This window comes from Ursus americanus, chromosome 26 (assembly GCF_024610735.1).
Source record: "Ursus americanus isolate L20-20 chromosome 26, mUrsAme1.1.p, whole genome shotgun sequence".
NCBI classification, from domain to species: Eukaryota; Metazoa; Chordata; class Mammalia; order Carnivora; family Ursidae; genus Ursus; species Ursus americanus.
This window is the reverse complement of record NC_142152.1, coordinates 6,245,847-6,268,388: the sequence shown is the minus strand read 5'-3', so window position 1 is coordinate 6,268,388 and position 22,542 is coordinate 6,245,847. Positions and strand designations below refer to the sequence as shown.

The following is a 22,542-nucleotide window of genomic DNA, read 5'->3' as shown; positions in this document are numbered from 1 at the left end:
AGTAACAGTTAGTATTTGACCTTCAGTCTCGGTGGTTATTTATGTCAGTTGTGTGGCAAGAGGTGTGACTAATAGGACGTCTTCATTGTTTTTCCTGTGTTTTACTTTAGGGTTGATCGTGAAAGAAATCGGGTCTTCCACCTCCAGCTCCTCAGAAACAGTGGTCAAGCTTCGCGGCCAGAGCACTGACTCTCTTCCGCAGGTACAGAAGGAATTGGAACATTTAGACTGGGTACTGAGGTTACAGAAAACCTTAAATACGAACTTACAGTTATATTTATATAAATGAGCAAAAATTAAAAACCCTAAGGAAATTATTCTTACTAGGGACATTCTAGTTTTGTTCTGAATTTATGTCCATTCTATTTGCTAGTTCCATTCGTCTTTAAGTTGATTTTTATTTGGATAAATTATGTACTTTGTTTCACACTTTTTGTAGCTGGGAAGCCTCTAGACCTCAGACTTCAGGTTAACTGTGTGTGTGGGTGTGTGTATTTATTGACCTCGACAACCGGGAGAATAATTTTCTCATCAGATGTGTCACGGCAGAAACGTTTCCACACTCTGATTTTTCCATTCAGATTGAATTTTCTAAGTATGCTGAGTGAGGCTGTTTGATAACCCGTCGCTGGCTGGACTATTAAAATATCAAAAGATAAAACACTCTGAAACTCATGGGGCGGCAGCTGGATTTATCCCGCAGCTGACCCTCACCTCTGCTTCCTGAGCATTCTCTTGCTCTCTCCTTTTATGCCTCTCTCTCTCTCTCTCTCTCTCGGACCATCCCTGTCTTTTTTGGTTTTTTGTCTTCTATGTGTACTTCTCTCCTCCCTTTTCTCGGTCTTTCATTTCAGTAGCCTTCATGTGCACCTGATGTTTTATTAAATATTTTTTTGAATGCTCCAGTGAGTCCTTTCTAAAGCAGTATGTGTGGCATAATGATTACAAGCTCCAGGGCCACACCGTGCAGGTTCTGCCACCCGGTGTTAGCTCTGACTGTACGGAAATGTCCGTGGGGCACAGCTCAGGGTCAGGTTCCACACCTGCAGGATGGGAAGCACGGTTGTGTGCCTGCCGCGTGGCTTTGCGGTGAGGACCTAACGCATTCTGTGAGGGGGCTCCCAGGGGCACCGGGAAGCCTGCGTGAGTACAGGCGATCGGCATCTTCAGGGAGTGCTCACATGTGGTCCTTCCTAATAAAATGTTTTTGGGCTTAGACCCTGTTTTCTCCTCCCGGTACTTTTGCCTTTAACAAAAAGTGATCACTTACTCTAACAAGGTTGGCTTTTGTCATATTCAGCAGCAAAAGTTGAGAGGGATGATACCTTGTTTCCTTAAATCACCCATTAAGTATCTTTCATTCATGTAATTATATGAATCATTTTTTGACCTGTTTATATTTTCAGCCAGTAGCACTTCCTGGGACGATGAGTTCTAGAAGTCCGCTGCTGCTGTGTGAAGTATCTGGCAGAACACCACTTGCAGCGCTAGGGAGCTGCCTCTTGCCTCCCAGCCTTTTCTGTACTTTGTATTATTTTTCTATCCAAGAATTCTAGCTTTTTAAAAAAAGAGCTTTCAAATTGTGTTTCTTTAATAATTGGTTCATTTTCCCACTTCTTATTAAAATAATAAAAAACCTCAGCATGAGCATGTTACCTGCTAAGTTGTCATATTCTAGTGGGAAAAAAAAAAATAGACCCTGTCTTTACCTATCCGGCCCTATTTTAAGCCAATTTCTTGACTTCTGAGATGCTAGAGACAGTTGGTTTCTTGTTATATTTACTTCCTTTGCCTTAGATTCTTCATCTGTAGAACGGGGAGAATAATGACATGGGCCTCGTAGGGCTGATGGGAAGATGGAACAGTCAGGGCCTTGCACATAAGGGCTCAGTGAGTGTTAGCTGCTGTTACTGGTGGTGGTGGTGACATTTTCCCCACAGGGCCTCAGGCCCCAGAAACCTCAGATGGGAAATCACTTTCCAACATACAAGGATTCCATAACCTTCTGTGGTTTTGCAGCCTCTCTCTTTCCAAGGGCAAATATTGCTAACCTTTCACTTTAGTCTATGCTAAAGTTGTTTTAACCTTCCCTTACTTTGCAGACTATATGTCGGAAACCAAAGACCTCCACCGATCGACATAGCTTGAGCCTTGATGACATCAGACTTTACCAGAAAGACTTCTTGCGCATTGCGGGTCTATGTCAAGACACTGCTCAGAGTTACACTTTTGGGTGTGGCCACGAACTGGATGAGGAAGGCCTCTACTGCAACAGCTGTTTGGCTCAGCAGTGTGTCAACATCCAAGATGCTTTTCCAGTCAAAAGAACCAGCAAGTACTTTTCTCTGGATCTCACTCATGATGAAGTTCCGGAGTTCGTTGTGTAAACTACGTCTGCGTGCAGCTAGCTCTACGGGTGGCCTGCTGTTCGCTGGAGGCTGGAAAGCCATGGGGTTCTCTCTTTAATTATTGTGCCATATTTTCTTCACCCCAGAACATAGCTCTTTCTTGATGATAACTTGTGATGGAAATAAAAGCCTTGGGACAGTTGCACTTTAAGTATTACACAGAGATAAAAGAACTACAGAGAATGTACAGCAAGACAAGTGCCCGGAAGTTCATGATCCTTGGGAAGGAAATGTGCTTTACTGGTTACCAAGCCTTCAGGATATTGAATCGTGGTGCGTTTGTTCCTCGTTTTTGTTTTTTCATTTGATTACATGACATCACTTTTTTATCATGTGAAAGATGTTAGGTTTATTTGTTTGCCTGTAAATTTTTTTTTTTTTTTTGTCACTCCCTCACGCACTTAGTTTGAGGGAGAAAAGAGGCATCTCTCCTTTTAATGGAGAGACTGTTGCCTAGTCCATAGTCATTGCCGCCTCACCGGGGCTGTCCCAAAGTGAACACTAATGAAGTGGTCAAAATCCGGTAGTTCTAGCAAGCCAAAGATATGGACATAACAGAAGCACAGCCCAGGTCAAGAAGACGTGAGTGAAGCAATAACCAGAAGGCTCTGTGTGCTATGATGCCTTGTGACCCCCTCATGCCTGGCCAGTGCCGTGTCCTATTCCTGCTCTCCCTGAAAGCTCTAGGACCCCGCGGAGTTTCTCATCTGAGTAACTGATCAGTGGTAGTCATGTCATTGTGCATTTTGTGGTGTTTACAAAGCCAGTTTCTGTTAAAACTATGGAAATGTCTTAAAAAATGTTTGTGCTTGGTGTTTTGTTTTGTTTTGTTTTAATCAAGAACCAATTATGGTAATACTAGTTTCTGCTTAACCAAAATACCCTAATTGTACGTATATGTTATACATATATAAATACCTGAGATTACGTCTGTTTATACGTGTTTAAAGCTTACTAACTCTTCTTCTTGGCTTCCATGACTGTTTTTGTGTATGTGGTCTTTCTTGTCGAATATGGAGGATGTGTGGCTAAATGAATGATACCTACAGACAATCAGTTAATATATGTAGAGTTTAGAACGACTGTTTTCTCATGAGTCTTTTGCCATGATTCTCAACCCTGGTTGCACAATAGAATTATTTGGGGAGCTTATTTAAAAACAGTAACAATGTCTGGGTCCCACTTCAGGCCAATAAACTCAGTCTGTTGCAGTAAGGTCCAGGTTGACTTGCCTTTTCCTTTAAAGCTCTCCAAATGGAGCTAATACGCAACAGGGTTTAAAACCACGGCTCCAGAGGGTGTCTTTCTGTTAATTTCAAAGTTAAAGTGTACAGAAAATGTTAGCATTTGAGAGAGGGCCATTTTTAAGACAGTTACTGCCACTGCTGTTAGGATATAGAATGAAACCATGTCAGGAGCGTGAATCTCTTAGCCTTTAGATGTACGGTAACAATGTCGTTCGCACTTCAGGAGAGAACTTGAGCACAATGTCTTTCTATGAGATGTTTGTAATGATTTCATATTTTACATTTGTTTACCATATTTTGATATACCATTTTTTCTATCTGCCAGGTTTTCTTAAAAAAAAAAACTATATATTATTTTCTAAAGAAACAGTCATATTTTTATACAAAATTAAGTTTTCAAGTAACAAAGAAATAGATTTCGGGTATAGCGGAACATGCGGTGTTCCCCGTGGGTGGGAGTCGGTATGATAAACGCATGGAGGACACGGACCAGCGCTGCCTGTGCCACCCTTGCACGCCCGCACGTGCGTGTGCACCCGCAGGGCAGTGTGTGCCCTCCAAGGCCGGTCAGATGAGTTTCACCCGACGCTGGGAAGGGAACAAAAGTTTTGTAGAGTTCTGTAGTCATGAAATTATTTTGCTTTTATCAAAAGTTCTAAAAGAACCAAAGTTTCAGATATCAGAATGTACAAAAGGATCTCGGTCTTCTGTGCGAAAGGGTAGAAGGATCATCTCATGACTGCTTCACTTACAAGTAAGTCGTGAAACGATCCAGCCTTTTGTATAGATGCTTCAGAGACAAATCCTGGGAGGTTTAACTGTAAAGAGCCCAGGTCATAATGTGGTGCATTTCCTTAGCTCTTAGCGTTTCTTGCAAACATCAAGACAAAAGCGTATTTAAGTATGTAGTGCTCTATTTTCTCTATATTTCAACCACAATCAGGTCTTCAGGGTTTTGCCAGCTTTGTTGGTGGTTTTGCACACCCTCTTTCTAATTGGATTTATGAATAATCTTGTGGGTTTTCAAAAATGAAACATGCTAAGGAACATTTTTGCTTTTTGATCCACTGTTAGCAGCAGAATTATATATATGTATATGAAAATCCATTTTGGTTATCTACATTTTGTATTTGGAAATTGTTTTAAACAATAAAAAAGGAAAAGAAACGTATGGAGCTGTAATTTATTCTGCATTTGCCAATATCGTCGCTAGTCGGTGTACCTGTTTGGTATATATGGCCTCTCTACATCTACATTTGTATTTGCAACAATGAGCTTTATATCTACATAAACTGTAAATAATCCTTTCTGTGAAAGGATCGTCATATCAGGATGATACCAAAAGTGTGTAAAAGAAAACTACATTATTTTGTAATGATTTCTTATAGGCATTTCATGGTAAGATCAGTCAATAAAGTTACTTTTTATTTGTCTTTAAAGTGCCTTTTTTTTTTTTTACTAGAGTTCTCAGTGAAGCAAGAGGCATTAGGAAGTGAGTGTTTCCTCTGTGTTCTTCTTTCCTATAACAGAGCACCTGGAGGTTCATCCTCAAGGTCCAGTGTGGTAGAGCTCCGAGCCAGACGGCCCCCATGGGGGTGATGCTCGTGAGGACTGAGGCTGGGCCCCACCATGTGCCCTGCCTGTCCCACGTGCGTTAGGAGTTCACGGATTAACTCCTTTAATCCTCATACGCACCTAAGGTGGGTGCTAGTCTTATTCTCAAGTTAGAGATGAAGGAACTAAGACTCCAAGAGGCCATGGCGGCCAACCACTATGCACGCCCAAGCTGAGGGGCTGAAGGCACTCAGTAAACTAGAACATTTTTCATTTTTTAAATTAAAATAACCACCTTAGTTTTACCCACAAAGTAATCCTCTTTGGAGTGTTAAGTTTTCAGTTTTAGAAAGTGATTACATTTAGGGGCGCCTGGGTGGCACAGCGGTTAAGCGCCTGCCTTCGGCTCAGGGCGTGATCCCGGCGTTATGGGATCGAGCCCCACATCAGGCTCTTCTGCTATGAGCCTGCTTCTTCCTCTCCCACTCCCCCTGCTTGTGTTCCCTCTCTCGCTGGCTGTCTCTATCTCTGTCAAATAAATAAATAAAATCTTTAAAAAAAAAAAAAAAAGAAAGAAAGTGATTACATTTAAAAGCCTGAATCCCCAGGCTGAATGTGAGGGCAACGTGGCGTCAAGGACGGAGCCTGGACCTTCACTTTGGGTCCGGAGACAGGAGTCTGAAGAGCCTAGCTGGGCTTGTGCAAGGATGGCCATTATCCTCCCATTAATCCAGTTTTCTTGCCTACAGTGGGATTAATAATTGAAGGGCCATTTGGGGGATTCAATAAGGTAATAGTTAAAATATGCCCCTGAGGACGAAGGTGGGAGAGAGGAGGGTTTTCAAATCTTCTAACCAACATTTAACTTGTATAGAACTGTGACCCTTTGGAAGCATACAATCCAGAAGAAAAGCTTTCTAGTGAGGAGTTACTTGTCAATTTTGTAGCATACCTGGTAAGTTGTGAGTAAAATTTCTGGTCACCTGCTATGTCTCTGACACGACACATGTCACATCACGTCTCATCTCAACACTTCAGGGAGTCCGCTCATTTTACAGCCGAAAAAACAGACGTCCCCAAGATCCTACAGCTCGTAAGTCTGGAGCAGCATTTGAAACCCAAATCCACCTCCAAAAGCTTTGCTTTTTCTACTACATATACCGCGTTACCCACCGCACGTAGAGAAAGCTCAGAATCTAGCACAGAAGACAGACTGACGATTTTGGTGCCGTGAGAAATGAAATTTATTTGCACACTGTTTTTTTGAACACCCCTGTGCCAGACCCGTGGGAGGATTTCTGGGCATTGCTCTGGCGCGAAATCAGTGAAGGCCTGGGCAGTGGGAGGTGGGAGGAGCAAAGCTTCTCCTCAGAGGACGAGCCTTGAAGGGGGGCTTCTGGCAGATTGGGGTGAGGTGCAAACTGCTCGAAGAGGAGAAGCCGGAGACAACAGTGCTCGTCCAGGGACCCTCGAGCTTGAGGAACGACTCTCCAGCTAGTGGGAGGCCCTGGGTGCCCAGAGGCGGATGAGGGGTTTTTCTCTGGACAGGGAGCCCCTGAAGGGGACTATAAAGAGAAGGAGACATATTTGAGAGACATTATTTGAGAGGAATAATGGGATCCATGCTCCTAGAAGGTAGGGAGAGGGGAGCAGGACTGGAGAGATGATGAGCTGAACCAGGATGTGGCCGCAGGGAGAAAAATTTAAAAATTATGTAGCTATGCCTCTCTCCCCTCTCTCTCATGCTCTCTTCCCTCTCCCCTCTTCTCCCTGTCCCCCTCTCTCTGTCTCCCTCACAGCCACGCATGTCACCTTCTAAGCTAAATACTAGAGAAACAGGCAAGTTTTCCATACTTGGCAACATCCTTGGGAAGACCAAAAGTTCACTACTGCTCCATAATGAGCTAAAATCTACTCTGCATGAAGGCTTTGAATGTTCAAAATTGGCTCAATGGCCATCGAATGTGGAGGCAGTGGTTCTCAAGCTGGCTGCACAGAAAAATGACCTGCAGAGTTTAAAACAGCAATGCCTGGGGCCCGGACTTATTTATTCAGTCTGGGCAGGCACAGTACTACGAAAAGTTCGGCCAGTGATGCCAATGTGTGTCGGGGTAGACCCGTTGTTCTACAGGTGAGCCCAAGCCGTGTAGACCAACCAGGCGACCCGCTCCTGAGCCGGTGTGATCCACACTTGGGCTGAGTTGCATCTCCCAAGTGTCCCAGTTTACTGCATTTTGGGAGAATGACATTGTTTTCTTTTTGCCAATACAGAGGTCAGAGTGTGGACCAATGTTCAAGTCCCGTGAACTCACCATTTCAGGAAGTCTGAATACTCCCACGTTTTAGAGAGCTGGGTGGTACGTACATAGAATTGTTTCGCCAAGTATGAGAGTAGAGGTGATGTGAGTTCAGTAAAATACTCGAACATCTCCCTGTCACTTTTATTTGCTTCATCATTTTTCTGATGCTTTATATAAGTTGATTGTTACAGAGAATAATGAATAAAAGTAAGCTAACTTCCCCCTAGCCCTTTGATTCTGAAGATAATTATTTGAGTTAATGGAGGAGCCTGACCTCTGAAAAGTCCTGCTCAGATGCCATGAGACATTGTGGGTGATGGAGTTATATACTCTCAAGAGATTAATCAAAGGTCTATAAACAGGGCACGGCTATAATTAACCAACTCATTTCTTAGGATGGGTGTTTACCCATCTGGTGTCAACTGTAGTCAGTTAAGGTCTCCTCATTTTATTACTGTCATGGCAAGAGATGGATTTCATAAAAACAGTTCCCAACTTAGAAAGGAATTATGTTCCAAGTTTGCTTCTAAATTGATTGCTTGGTGTTTACAACATAACATCCCCAACTTCCATAACTAGCCCACAAATGCCTGTTTATCCCAGAGATATTATTGGAGATGATTTTTTTCTGTGCATTAGTAACCATCAACAAAGAGGCCCAGAGTACAAATAAGATAGACGGAATGACCCCACAACTGGATACAGAAGACCGATAATTCGAACTTTAGGTTTTACTTCTCAGAGTACATCCATGCCCAAGTGTAGATAAACGTAGAAAAAAGCAGGTTGCCTGGGTGGCTCAGTCGATTAAGCATCTGACTCTTGATTTCGGCTCAGGTCTTGATCTCAGGGTCGTAAGTTCAAGCCCCATGTTGGCTCCATGCTGGGTGTGGAGCCTACGTAAAAAAAAAAAAAAAAAAGTAGAAAAAAGCTTCAGGCAAGCCATGCCAAAATGAAGCCTCTCTAAGTCAGTTTCTACTTTGGAGTTCCATGAAAGGTGCTTTTAGAGTTTTCCCAACCACACACCCAGGCCCTAGTCCAGAACTGCCCAACCCTGCTCTGCCATCATGAAAGAGTCAGCTGGAAGGAAGCCAACCCCAAAGGTCAAGTCACGGGCCCTCTTCTGACCTACATACAGGTGGGTGGAAGAGGATAGGTCTAGGAATTACTTGAAGAAGCAAAAGTCCCAGGGTCTTATTTAGACTCTATCCGTATGTTGCTACAGGTATAAGTAAGATGCTAAGAAAAAAGTGAAGGAGCCTCTATAGGGGTCTTTAAATACAACAGCTAAGTGAATGTGGAAGACCACAAAAGCCGCTGGAGAAATTAAAAGAAGGCCTAAATTAATACCCCCATGTTCCTAGAAGGAAAGACTCAATAATATAAGATCAATTTTTCCCATCAATTTCAAAATCCCAACAATGAAACATCTTAACCATGGTGGAGTAACAGGACAAGTTTTACCCTCTCACCGTGAACAACTTTACAAAAGGAAAACCTATATCTAAGAAATGTTTTTAAAACCTTCAACAGTAGACAGTGCAGTGGAGTCAGCCCGAAGAGGAGAAAAACAAGGTAAGCCTTGTCATTGTCCCAGTGTATTACCTGGAGAGATTTTCCAGGCTACCGAGGGAGGAGGGACCCACGCAGATCTCAGTGGTCTCCCAGAATTTAGAAAGCACGGTGGGTAATTGGGGAGGCCAACGTAGCTAGAGTTCATAGGACTCAGTACCAGAAAAGAGAGGGCTGCACAGAGCGGGAAGAAACGAGAGGGAGAGCGATGGAGACCGCGCATGCGCTCTGGAAGTCTGCACGAGTTTTTCCCCCTCTTGGGCTGAGCGCTCAGTACACAGACTGCTCAATCCTTTACCCATCATCTGGGCCACTTTCCAGCTGCGAGCACAGTGGTGTAGCCACAACAGAGCCATAGGGCCTGCAAAGCCCAACATATTTACTCTGTGGCCCTTTATAGAAAAACATCGCCAGGGGCGCCTGGGTGGCACAGCGGTTAAGTGTCTGCCTTCGGCTCAGGGCATGATCCCGGCGTTGTGGGATCGAGCCCCACATCAGGCTCCTCTGCTATGAGCCTGCTTCTCCCTCTCCCACTCCCCCTGCTTGTGTTCCCTCTCTTGCTGACTGTCTCTATCTCTGTCAAATAAATAAATAAAATCTTTAAAAAAAAAAAAAGAAAAAAAAACATCGCCAATTCTTCATCACTATCATTTAATAAATAAGAGGAATTCTATGGGGTTTTTTTTGCGTCTGGAAAAAATGTTCTTACTGGGTCTGTATTTCAAAAAATTCTGGGCTATTCCTTGTAAATAACTGCCTTCGGTGAATTCTGCATTTAATTGATTATTGATATGATTGGGTTTAAATGTACCAACGTTGTATTTGTTTTTACTTGTCCTCTTTGTTCCTTTTTTCCTCTTTGCCTTCTTTGCGCCTAATGATTTTTATTTCACTCTCTCTTATGTTTCTTTGTTTTGTTTATTTATAGTAGTTGCTTTAAAGTTTATAGTATACCTCTTTAGGCTCTCATAATCCACCTTCAAATAATACTATACCACTTCAAATATAAAAAAACTTACAACAGATGGGGCGCCTGGTGGCACAGTCGTTGGGCGTCTGCCTTTGGCTCAGGGCGTGATCCCGGCGTTCTGGGATCGAGCCCCACATCAGGCTCCTCTGCTAGGAGCCTGCTTCTTCCTCTCCCACTCCCCCTGTTTGTGTTCCCTCTCTCACTGGCTGTCTCTACCTCTGTCGAATAAATAAATAAAATCTTTTAAAATAAACTTACAACAGAATACTTATATTTCCCTTTCTTGGTCTTTTTGCAGTTACAGTACATTTGACTTTTTGCATATGTTATAAACTTAAAACACATTGTTTTTATTTTTGCTTTAAATGGTCAGTTATTTTTAAAAGGAGATTAAAAATATGAAAAAAAATGTGTTTTATATTTACCCACATATTTGCCATTTCTGGGACTCCTCATTCTTTGTGTAAATAAAGCTTTTCATCTGGTATTTTCTTTTTGCCTGAAAGATTTCCATTGACATTTCTTATACAGATCTACTGGTGTTGAATTCTTTCAGCTTTTGTAGGCCTACAGAAGTTTTTATTCCAGTTCTAATGCTGAAACCTAGGTTTGGGAAGGAATGCAAATGTGTAATTTACATGTTGAAACATAGGTATATGGTTATCTGTTAAATGTCAAAGTTTCATTTACTTTCACCCCTGCCACAGGAATATTCCGGTGTCCATAAATCTAAAAATAAAATTATTGCCAAGCCTTTAAAAAGTTTTTATTTCATTTTTGTTTTTGAAAGTGATCTTTGCTAAGTATAGTACTGAACAGCACTTCTCTTTCAATATTTAAAAGACTTGCTTTTTAAGCTCTGTTAGGACCAGAGAACCTTTAGTCTTAGAAGAGAGAGAGTGAATGTGTGTACCAAGTGGTATCTTATCTTCTGTAATAGGAAGCTAGCAGATAATATTCCAGATTGAAAAAACAGTATACAAATACTATGAGAATGTTACTTGAAAATATGGAGGCAAACACTTTTCTTCTAGAACCACCTCAAGAATTCAAAGTGTTAGCATCTGGGAGGGAAGAGGAATCCGCTCTCTCTCTCTCTCTCTCTTTTTTTTTTTTTTTTTAGAGGCTTTATAGATGTTACTTTAAAATTTTTTAAATTCTTTTTAAGAAAATAAAACTGATTTCAGTCATTAGCAAAGAACCCTGGGTTCCCAGAGACCATAAAGAGAAAAGGATCAGCACGTGGAAGCAAGTGGGGTGGGGAGTCAGGCTTTGTTTTGAGGAGTGGGCGAAGTTTATCTCCAGTGAACACAGTGTGGGCACAAGCCCAGGAGGTAGAGGGGAAGACGGAGGCTGTTCCCTTGGGCTTGGACTCTTCCTGACAACGCCTGCAGGCTATTCTGGAAAGTGTTGGGCTATTAACGAAAAAGACTTCGGGCAGCCACTTGGGAGTTGTTTGTAGTGAAAGCACCAGAAGGCGGGATGAATCTCCCTTTCTCCCTGCACATGGGGACATGTGGGGTTGATGCCCAGTGAAAGTGATCTGGCTCCCGTTTCCTTGGTGAGAGCAGCCAGCAGATGGGTGTCTGGTAACTCAAAGCCTTTACGGAAACGGCCCAAGTCAATTGCTCCACCTGGCATGGGGTTGAGGTTGACTCAGGTTTCAGCCGCTGGCCTCCGGGGGCTAAGACAAAAAGAGGGGCAGAAGATGGAACCTGAGGCCTTGTATGCAGAGGGAGTGGCTGGATTTTTTTTTTTTTTTTTTAGGTCTGTACCACCAGACATCACATTCAGGTTCTTGGGACCTCCACAGATGATTCCCCGGTTGGGTTTTGGTATTTGTAGTCACAAAGGCCTCCCCAGCAGGGCCACACTAATTCAAAATCTAAAATAAATCTTCTACGATGGAGACTAATGGTAAACTTAGAAACTGAGCATCAGCAGAGCCTTATCTTTAAGAATTGCACCAGGGTATAAACTTCGGGAGGGCAGAAACCATGCATTCTTTTTTTTTTTTTTAAAGATTTTATTTATTTATTCGACAGAGATAGAGACAGCCAGCAAGAGAGGGAACACAAGCAGGGGGAGTGGGAGAGGAAGAAGCAGGCTCATAGCGGAGGAGCCTGATGTCGGGCTCGATCCCATAACGCCGGGATCACGCCCTGAGCCGAAGGCAGACACTCAACCGCTGTGCCACCCAGGCGCCCCGACACCATGCATTCTTGCTCATACCCGGAGCCTCACCATCTAGCATCACGTGACTCAAAAAAAGTGCTTGGAAAATGTTGAGGTAAGCAACCAGAGGAAGTTCTTGGCCGCCATGGGCCAAGGCGCCAGGTGGACTTGGTTGAAAGTACAAGAAAGTACTCTCTACCTGGAATATTCCACCTCAGGTCCTTCTCTTCATTCCAACCTCAATTCTATGACCTCCCACCCCCCAGAAAGTTCTTTCCTGAACACCCAACTGAAATTGGCCCCTCCGTTGCATCTCTGCCATATTACCCTATTTATTTCTTTAATAGCACCGGTCACAATCTCCAACTCTCTGATTCACTAATTCAGTCATACGCTCTCATTTGCTACCTCCTACACCACAGTAGCCACACAACGAGGGCGACAATGATGAATCCGGCTCGCCCCTCCCAACGGGCTCTTGGCACAGAATGTACTCTACGAATTTGAGTTGAATGAATAAAGTAACATTCGATTGTGAGAAGAAGAAACCTTTCTCAATTCTACAACACATCTTGTATTGATTCTGGAAGTGACTCTTACAACATCTGATGCTGTATTTCACTCCCACTTCTCCCTGAAAAGCCTTTGGCACATCAGGGTGCTCATGGTAAACTGTGTCTCAGCACCGATGAAGGACAACAAACATCATCCTGAGCAGAGCTTAGCTGCCCCTAATCCAGGATGCTTTTCCGGAGCAATGACGAGGAGGGAGGCGCATCAAAGAGGATGACACAAGGAAACCAGCCCCAGAAATGATCAGAAGGAACACAGCGCATGAAGGACATCAGGAGAGAGCTGGGCCGGGGCAGGGGTCTTCACCGGGACCAGGGAGTCAGAAATCTCCTTCGTCCTCAGCCTCCTTCACTCCCGTCTTGGCTGTTTATTCACAGGGCCGGGACCACACACCTGCGGCCTCGTCCCGCCGGCCGCCTTAAGTCCTGGGCTGGACACAAAGCCAAATCCGTCCGCTCGCGGATTGCCCTGGTTTGAACTGCTTAAAGCACCGTCTTGTCACAGCGTGGTCCTGCGCCACCTGCCTCAGAACCCTCAGAGTTCGCGCTCAGGCAGAGTCTCGCCCCCCCCCCCCCCGCCCCAGTCGGCCTCCAGAATCAGGACCCGGATAAGCGCCGCCTCCCCCAGCCCACGTGACTCTTAGGGGCGGGGTTCTCACCCTTCGATGGACAGAAGGGACTGATTCCCTCGCGGACCTAACTCAACCCCGGGCAGCTTCTGTGACCAACGGGAAAGGAACCCCGCAGGCCAGCGCTGGCCGCGCCCGGCTGAGTCTGGGGGCGCTGTCGGGCCGCCGGCGGGGAGCGGGGCGGGGGGGGGGGGGGAGAGCAGGGGCGGAGCCCGGCCCCGGGGCGGCCCGGCCGGTTCGTGGCCGCAGCCTGACCCCTGGCGGGCAGAGCGAGCGGCTCGGCAGGAGGGAGGCCGGGCTGGGGTCTCGCTGAGATTCCGGGAGAAGTTGCACTCCACCTCTGCGTGCCGGGCGCGGTGGTCAAGCCTGGGAGGATTGGAGGAGGGGTGACGTGCGGTTTATGGATGTTCCAGATTCCTGAGTGGCCTCGGTCGCTAACTCATCTGGTCGGAGCCCCTCCCTCGAGCGGCGCAGGCAGCGTGTGCGCTGCATTTCTACAGACCTTGTCCGATGGGGGAGGGGGAGACAGAGAGGTGCACAGGAAGCTGCGCGTTCTTACAATCATTGTTTTAAGGGTTGGGGTGGGGACCAAGGTTTAAAAAACGCGACCAGACACAGGTGTACTGGGGCCGCCGCTCCTCCGGCCGCTGCCTCTCCCTGGTTAGCCTGTAGCCGGCGCGGCCCCGCCCCCGCCCCGTGCGCACCTGACCCCACTGAGGCCTTGGCCCGCGGGCTCCACGCGACAGCAGCCTTCCCTCGCTCTCTGGCTCCCCGCGGCTGACTCAGCCCTCGGACCCTGCACGGATTGAACTTGCTGAGTTCGGTCCCTCCCGGGCTGCAGGTAGTCCTAACAACAGGTAATTCAGAGAAGTGTCTCCAACAATCGATATTTCTCTCCTTTTCCTTTTTTTAAGATTTTATTTATTTATTTGAGAGAGAGAGCGAGAGAGAGCACGAGGTGGGGAGGAGCAGAGGGAGAAGGAGAAGCAGGCTCCCGCTGAGCAGGGAGCCCAACACCGGGCTCAATCCCAGGACCCCGGGGTCATGACCTGAGCCTGAGCCGAAGGCAGACCCTTAACCGACTGAGTCACCCAGGTGCCCCTCTCCTTTTCCTTTTTAATTCTCGGTAATGTGTAACCAACAAAAATAGGTCACTTGACTGTAATCGTAACGAAAAATACGCTTTTGCATTTTCAGAACTGAATTATAGGGCCCAATTCGAGGAATCATTATTCTTTTGTCTGGTGGTCCCAGAGAAGTGGAAGGTTCGCCAGCAGGGACGGTGTGGTGGGAGGGGAAGGCAGCCAGAGAGTCAAGGAGTCTGAGCTCTTGTCGGGTTGACTACAACTCATTTATTCAGTCATTTCACAAGTTTTACTGAGGGCCCCTAGGAGGGAGGCATTGAACTGGATGCTAGGAAGACAAAGAAAAGTAAGACATGTGGCTCCTACCCTCAAGTTATTTTCAGTCTTGTGGGAGGTAGTAGAATGATCGAACTATTCGGACGGTGAATTTCTTTGGCATATTTAATTCTTTGATTTGCTGTGTGACTATCTTCATTGCCATGCTCCATTCCTAGAGTGCATAGAACCTTACTCAAGTCTCACAATAACCCTGTAAGGGCCTATTTTTATCCCCTCATTTATTTTGATAAATTTTATCCCCTCATTTATTTTGATAAATGAGGACAGGAGTACTTGGGGGGAATCAGAGAGTGTGCCCAAGGTCACACAGCTGGTGAGCAGGGGCAGCGCTGGTTCTAGAATCCAGAGCAGTGCGACTCCAGAGCCCAGGCCGCTACCCAGCAGGTGATAATGTTCTCCAGGGCCGTCCGCCTCTCATCTTGTTTCTGCTGCTGTGCTGCGTAGAGTTCACTTCCTAACCTCTCACTGACAGCTTATCTCTACCCACTTAGCCATCAGGACATTCCTTCCTCCAGTGTCAGAGAATAAGGCGCACACCGTGCTCCCACAGCTCATTTCACCCCTTCTTCCTTCCTTCTCCTCCAGATCACGGCCACTTGTCCCCTTTCTCCTAGACCTTCAATCCATTACCTCTGCTCATTCCTTCCCCTCAGGCCATGAACATGTCAAAGGCTCACCTTTGCTAGCAAACCTACGAACAAATAAAACACAATGCAATAAAGGCTTCCCATAGCACACACCGATTAGAAGTGCTGAAACAAAAAATACTGACAAGACCAGATGCCGGTGAGAATATGGAACAATGGGATGGCTCAAATTGCTAGGGGGAATGCAAAATGGTGCAATCTTCTGGAAAATAATTGGTAGTTTCTTATAAAAGTAGACATACACTTATCATATGATACCATAACGGCAAATATGCTGGAGAAATGTCAACGAACATCACAGGAACCTCTACCCTACTTGTACACAGTGTCCACAGCACCTCACTGTTCAAGAGCCCCAGACTGAAAACAACCCAAATGTCTTCCAAAGAAGCGAATGGCTGAACCGAGTGTGATATTTCCATGCAACGGGATACTACCCAATGATTTAAAAAAACATCTCTTGACACCTGCAGCAACGTGGATGGCCTCAAGGACGTTAGGCTGAGTGAACGAAAGCCGCTCTCTAAATGTTACATGCTCAGTGGTGCCATGTCTGTAGTATTTTCAAAACGACAATTGTAGTGATTCGTGGCACCAGGGGTTGGGGCACTAAGAGGGGGTTCGTTGTGGTGACGGAACAGCTCTGTATTCGATTGTGCTGGTGGCAGTGGCATAAATCGAGGCTGATGACATAGTTGCACAGAACTCTTCAGACACACATAAGTGCCCGTAAAAACTGTTGAAAGTTGAATGAGGTCTATAGGGTGTACCCATGTCCATTTCCTGGTTTCGAGAATCTCGACTACAGCAACGTAAGATGTTACTCGTGGCTGAAGCTGGGTGGTGGATACCTAGAATGTCTCTGCACTGTTTTTGCAACTTCCTGTGAATCTGTAATGATTTTAAAATAAGAAGTAAAAAAAAAAAAGCATGTACATTAAAATCAAGCAAATAACAGAAGCTTCTTTTACCCTATTCAGTTCAGCCCTACTGGCTCCTCACCCACGGTCACCCCCCTATCGCCCACCTCTGTCCTCCCCTTCTCAGCCAATGCCACCTAAAAGGTGATCTGCTCTCACTGTTCCCGCTTTCTCAACTTCTCTTGGCTCTCCAGTCCCCCACCATTAGCCTTCGGCCACCTCCCCGTCACCAAGCAGCGTGGAGAGGCCACAGTCTTGATCGCGCGGGGCCTCTGCTGCATTGAAGCCGTTGACTCCTTCCTTCCGATCATTTGGAGTCTGGCAAAGCATTTTCCTGCTTCGACTTACACCACCCTGACCGTTCCTTGTCTGTCTCCTTTATGGATTCCTATTTCCAATAGCTTCTCTTCTGCTTCCTATCCCTTCAGTGTCAATGTTAAGGGAATCGGCTGTGACCCACCCCTTGACCCACTGCTTTTCTTCCTCTTCACTCTATTCCAGGACAGTCACACCCACTGTCCTGGTTTTAACCACACTTACCTGTTGCTGTCTCCCGAATAAATACTGCTGGTCCCGGCCCTTGATCAGGTTTCGGCTGTAAATTCCTGCCTGCTGGTCGTCTTCTGCTGGATGTCCTCTGCACACTCCAGACGCAACATGCCCAAATCCCATTTTGTCACTTTCCTTCCAAATCAGCCCTTCCTCCTGATGCCACATGTCCTTACTCTTGTAAGCTGGACACTTAGGAGTTGCCCTGACCCCTCACATTCCGGTGTTTGATGGGGTCCTCTGTGTGAGCGTTCTCAGTGCTCCTCTCTATGCGTTCACCCCTGTCCTGGCTCGGGCCACATCCTCTCCTGCCTGAATTACTGCGACAGCCTCCCATCCGGTTTCCTGGGATATAGGAATATCTTCCCTTAATCTGTCCTTCACCTTAGGGTAGAGCAATTTATTTAAATCACAAACCATCTTCATCAGACTCTCCAAGGGCTCAGTCCCTCCCTTAGAGCCAGAGGCCCAGCCATTGACTAGGGCCCATCAGGCCCCTGTGTCTAGCAACTGCCTATCGCAGGGGCCACTTCCTCAGTGACTCTCTGCATTTCAGCCTCCAGCACCACACCTGTGCGTGTCTCTCGCATCTGCTGTTCCTCCCCTCAGGCCTGCACACGGTTGCGTCTGAGGAGAACATTTTCCCTCCTGCCAGCCACACTCCTCTGCCCACCCAGGACTAGCGGACTCCCACTCAGCCTTTGGAGATCATCTCTAGCCTGCCCTCCCCACCCCCTCAGGTTTATGTGGCAATTATTTGTCTGTGTGTCTGTACCACATTTCCTCAAGATTTCCTAGGAAAGATGTCAACCGGCTTGAAGTGCAAGCTTCTCCTTACTTCAGGCAGTGGGAATATTCCCTTCTCTGCGAGGGAGAGGTATGAGCTACTAGGAGGTATTACAAGCGCTTTAGGCTTCGTAATATGCCTTTCGCCAGCTGATAGGTTGTTAAGTGAGGAGGAAGGATCTGGAAGGAAGATGGTGGCCCTGTCAGCAGAGGGCTGCATGGAGCCGCGGCTCTCAGGAGGGGCAGGACTGCAGCCCAGTCCTGGGCATACTCGGGGTGAGATACAGAATACAGTCGACTCTCGTACCCAGTGCTGGCATCGCAGCAACAGCTAGTAGTGTCTGAAGTGGACGCTCCGCAGCAGAGAGCATGGGGGGAGACAGGAAACTCGTCCTCGCCATCATGGGAGAAGAGAGAAAGAACACAGGTCTCTGTGGGAGTAGATGACGAATTCAGGAACGTTACAGTCTGGCCAAGGCTCAAGGAGACCCTCCGTCAGGGACCCCGATAGCCCATGTCCACTGACAAGAATATGAGTGAGGAGGGAGGCAGCAGGGCCAGGTGCGAACACCAAGACGGGCCTGTACTCCCGGGTCCCCCCTCCAGAGCCTCCTTCCTCCCATCACCTCTCAGGCTAGCAGAGTGTCCTTCCATGCTTTTTGGTTTGTCCTGAGCATTTTCAAGAGCGAAGGAGACAACTTTTAAAAATAAATGCATCTTCCTCTGATTTGAAATAGGCCTGGTTTCAGACTTGCATGGCCGCACTAGCTGCTCTCTTCCGAAAGAAGAGAGTTGTGTGCCATCTTGTGGTTGAGGGGCACCATGACAGCAGTGTTGGACCCGGAGCAGCCTTTCCAGGCCGCCCTGGCCTTACCTGCTTGTACAGCTCTGGACCGGGCTCTGGCTCCGGGGCAGTAGCAATCCGAGAATGCACCTCTGAAGAGACACTGGGGACTGACCTGGTAATGAATGGCATTGGAGTAGGGTCCCAAGGGATTTTTCCTGCAACCGCTATGATGTTAGCTCTAGGTGCCCTTCTCCCTAATTAATAGATGAATTCCAATTCATGGTGGTTTTTAAAAAAATGAGCTTGCACAGTGGCAAGAGCACCAGACCGAGAGCTAAGCCACCTGGTATCTAATTGTCCCTCTGCCACAGACTGGCCAAGGGAACCAGCAGCAGAGAATCGTGTGGAAGGAGTACTGAACTGGGGCGAGGGGTTTGCACCCCAAGAGCTGCCACAATCTAGTGTGTTACTCTTTGACTGAGCACCTTCCCTTTGTCAAGCGCAGTCCAAGGTACGTTTTGTGTTTCTTTAGCATAGCCATGTGGGTAGTGGGTCTAGAAGTTGGGAAACTGAGGCTCAGTAAGAGTGAGTGACCAGTCCAAAGCCACAGACTCAGCAAGTGACGAGTCACAATGTGATTGGAAGCCTGACTGCAAAGCATATGATCTTCATTTTTTAAAAATTTATTTTGTTATAATTTTTTGTCATGTGAATGCAAGGAAGTTGGGGGGTCACACAGAGGCCAGATGGTTTGAGGTTGTTGTGTCCCTTGATGATTAGGCACGCGTGATTTCCACCCGAGTGCTCTGTTAGTCTCCTGTGTGTTCTCGCCTCTCCCCCTCTGACTTGGTTCATAAAGACATTCAAAGAGATTGAACTACCTCGCTTCAAAAATCAGGCCCTTTGATTTCTGAAGACAACAGCTACAACCTAGAGAGAGAACACCGTCTGCGGAGGAATAGTAAAGTCAGGTTCTTTACAGGGGGGACGAGATGCCATACCTGCCATGGGGGTGGTACTTGTCTAAGGGCTGTCACTGCTGGGTCTCGCCTGTAAGAGGCTTGTTAGTACCGTCCCCTGAGGGAACAAGAAACTTGTTCGAGATCACACAACTAAGCCTTGAAAACAACTTTACTGAAATATAACTGAACTACAATAGACTGCACATGTTTAAAGTAAAATTTGGCAAGTTTGGCATGTATAAAATGGTGAAACCATCACCATAATCAGGATAATGATTATTACTCTGTTATCCCCATAAATTCCCTCAGCCCCTTGAGAATCCCCCCCCGTCCCACCCCCTTCCTCTTCACCCCCACACTACCATCTCCAGGCAAGCTTTGATCTGCCTTCTGTCACTGTGGTTTTCATTTTATTCTTAAATATTTTATTTATTTATTTTTGTGAGAAAGAGCGAGCATGAGCGAGGAGGAGAGCCTGGGGGGAAGCAGACTCCCCACTGAGCAGGGAGCCCAATTCGGGATTCAATCCCAGACCCCGGGATCATGACCTGAGCCAAAGGCAGACACTTAACCGACTGAGTCACCCAGGTGCCCCGTTTTCATTTTATATAATTTTATATAAATGGAAACATACAGCATGCACTCTCTTTCGTCTGGCTTTATTCATTCATCACGTTTTCCTGAGACTCCTTCATGTGTGCATCGGTAGTTCATTTGTTACAGCTGATGAATATTCCTTTGTATGGGTCTACCACAATTTGTTTAGCCATTCCTCGATGATGGAAATTTAGATTATTTCTATTCGGGGGCTACTAGGAATAAAGTGTTGTAGACATTAATGTACAAGCCCCTGCCATGGACATAGAATTTCATGTCTTCTAGGTAAATAGCTAGAAATGGAATATCTGGGTTATATGATAGGTACATGTTTAACGTTCAGGAAACAGCTAACCTGTCTTCCAAGGTGGTTATACATTTTACGTATCAGCAGTGTGTGAGTTTTCCAGTTTCTCCACATCTTTGCCAACACTTGCCATGGTCTTTTCCACTTTATACATTCTGGTAAGTATGTAGTAATATCTCTTTGTGGTCTTAATTTGCATTTCCTTCATGACTAATGATTTTAAGTATCTTTTCATGTGCCTATTAGCCATTCATATATCTTCTTTAATGAAGTGTTTATTCAAATCTTTTGCCTATTTTAAAAATTGGGTTGTTTCCTTTTTGAGATTTATGAGTTCCTTATATATTTTAGATATGAGTATTTATCAGATATGTGATTTTTCAAATACTTTTCTCATTCTGTACATTGTCTTTTCACTCTCTTATTAATGTCTTTTGAAGAGTGGACATTTTAAATTTTGATGAGGTCATATTTATAAAATTTGTCTTTTATTGGTCATGGTTTTGGTGCCGTATCTAAGAAGTCTTTGCCTAACCCCAGGTCACAAAGATTTTTTTCTATGTGTTCTAGAGGTTTTGTGATTGGGGGTTTTACTTTTACTCTCTGATCCATTTTGGTCAATTTTTACATTATGTGAGAGTGTACTGAATTTCTTGTTTGCTCGTTTACAAATGGATATCCAATTGTTCCGGCACCATTTATTGAAAAGTCTGTCCTTTCTCCATTGAATTTTCTTTGCATCTTTTTTGAATATCATTTAATTAATGATACAGATATATGTAACCCTATTTCTAGAATCTTTATTCTGTTCCAGTAATCTATTCGTTTATCTTTATGCCAATACCATACTGTGTGATTACTGTAGCTTTATAATAAGTTTTGAAATCAGGTAGTATAAGCCCTCCAAGTTTGCTCTTCTTTTTCAAAGTTGTTTTGACTATTCTTGGGTTTTTGTTTTTGTTTTTGCATTTCCATACAAATTTTAGAATCACCTTTTCAATTTCTGCAGAAAAGACCTCTGAGATTATGTTTAGGATTGCATTGACTACACAGATTGTAAGACTCACCTGATTTTTTTTTTAAGATTTTATTTATTTATTTGACAGAGATAGAGACAGCCAGCGAGAGAGGGAACACAAGCAGGGGGAGTGGGAGAGGGAGAAGCAGGCTCCTAGCGGAGGAACCTGATGTGGGGCTCGATCCCAGAACGCTGGGATCACTCCCTGAGCCGAAGGCAGAGGCTTAAACGCTGTGCCACCCAGGCGCCCCTCACCTGATTTTTTAAAAATCATGTCTCAAGAGTCACAGTCCTTAGTTTTCTAATGTTCATATTTTTGAAAACCATTGTTTCTTTTTTTTTTTCCCCAGGGTATTTTGGGTTTTTGGTGGTTTCAGGCAGGAATTGTAAATCTCATCCCTGTTATTCCATCTTGACTGGAAGTGGCAGATGAGCAAACCAAGGTCTTTGACCCCAAATCCCGTGCTCTTTCCTCAAGAAGCCTGATGGAAGAGAAGGTGGGTATAGTCTCACCTTAAAACAAACAAACAAAAAAGATTTTATAAAAAGTTAAATTTTACTCGTGTTACTACCTTCAATAAACGCTTATAACCCTTCCCCCACTCCCTGATACAAGTGAGTTACTACACATCAATTTTTAAATTCCCCAATTTTGATTCTCATACATTAAATCTATTCTTTTTGTTCAATTCTTAGTATGAAAAGTCACAAAAAAAAAACTAACATTGGAGCAAATCTACTGATTTGGAGGAGACACTGTTTCCTCTGTAATTCTTTTTTTTTTAATTTATTTTTATTTTTTTTAACGATTTTTTATTATATTATGTTATATCCCCGGTTTCCGATGTAAGGCTCGATGATTCATTAGTTGCGTATAACACCCAGTGCACCATGCAGTACGTGCCCTCCTTACTACCCATCACCGGTCTATCCTCTGTAATTCTGATAGTTAAATGATCTCCTAGAATACAGGACATAGCCATGTATTATGAAAAGAGGGACTGGTTTTTCTGATAAATCTCATCTTGTCCCAAAACAGCAGAATCCAGGACTATGGGATATTGGTGGTTCTAAGCAGAAACTCTAATGATGTAATATATATACTTAGCTTTTGACTT

At 45.1% G+C, this 22,542-nt stretch overlaps 1 protein-coding gene across 5 annotated transcripts in view; it reads left to right on the top strand.

Moving 5' to 3' along the window:
- FRMD6 (FERM domain containing 6) overlaps positions 1–5,094 on the top strand; it is a 78,356-nt gene extending 73,262 nt beyond the window's left edge. For all 5 annotated transcript variants that reach the window (XM_045810384.2, XM_045810381.2, XM_045810383.2 and 2 more), the window contains exons 13-14: positions 111–202; positions 2,103–5,094. In XM_045810384.2, coding sequence (XP_045666340.1) covers positions 111–202; positions 2,103–2,387 — 377 coding nt within the window. In that variant the 3' untranslated portion in view covers positions 2,388–5,094. The remainder of the gene's footprint in view (positions 1–110; positions 203–2,102) is intronic.
- Positions 5,095–22,542: the final 17,448 nt, after the last annotated feature.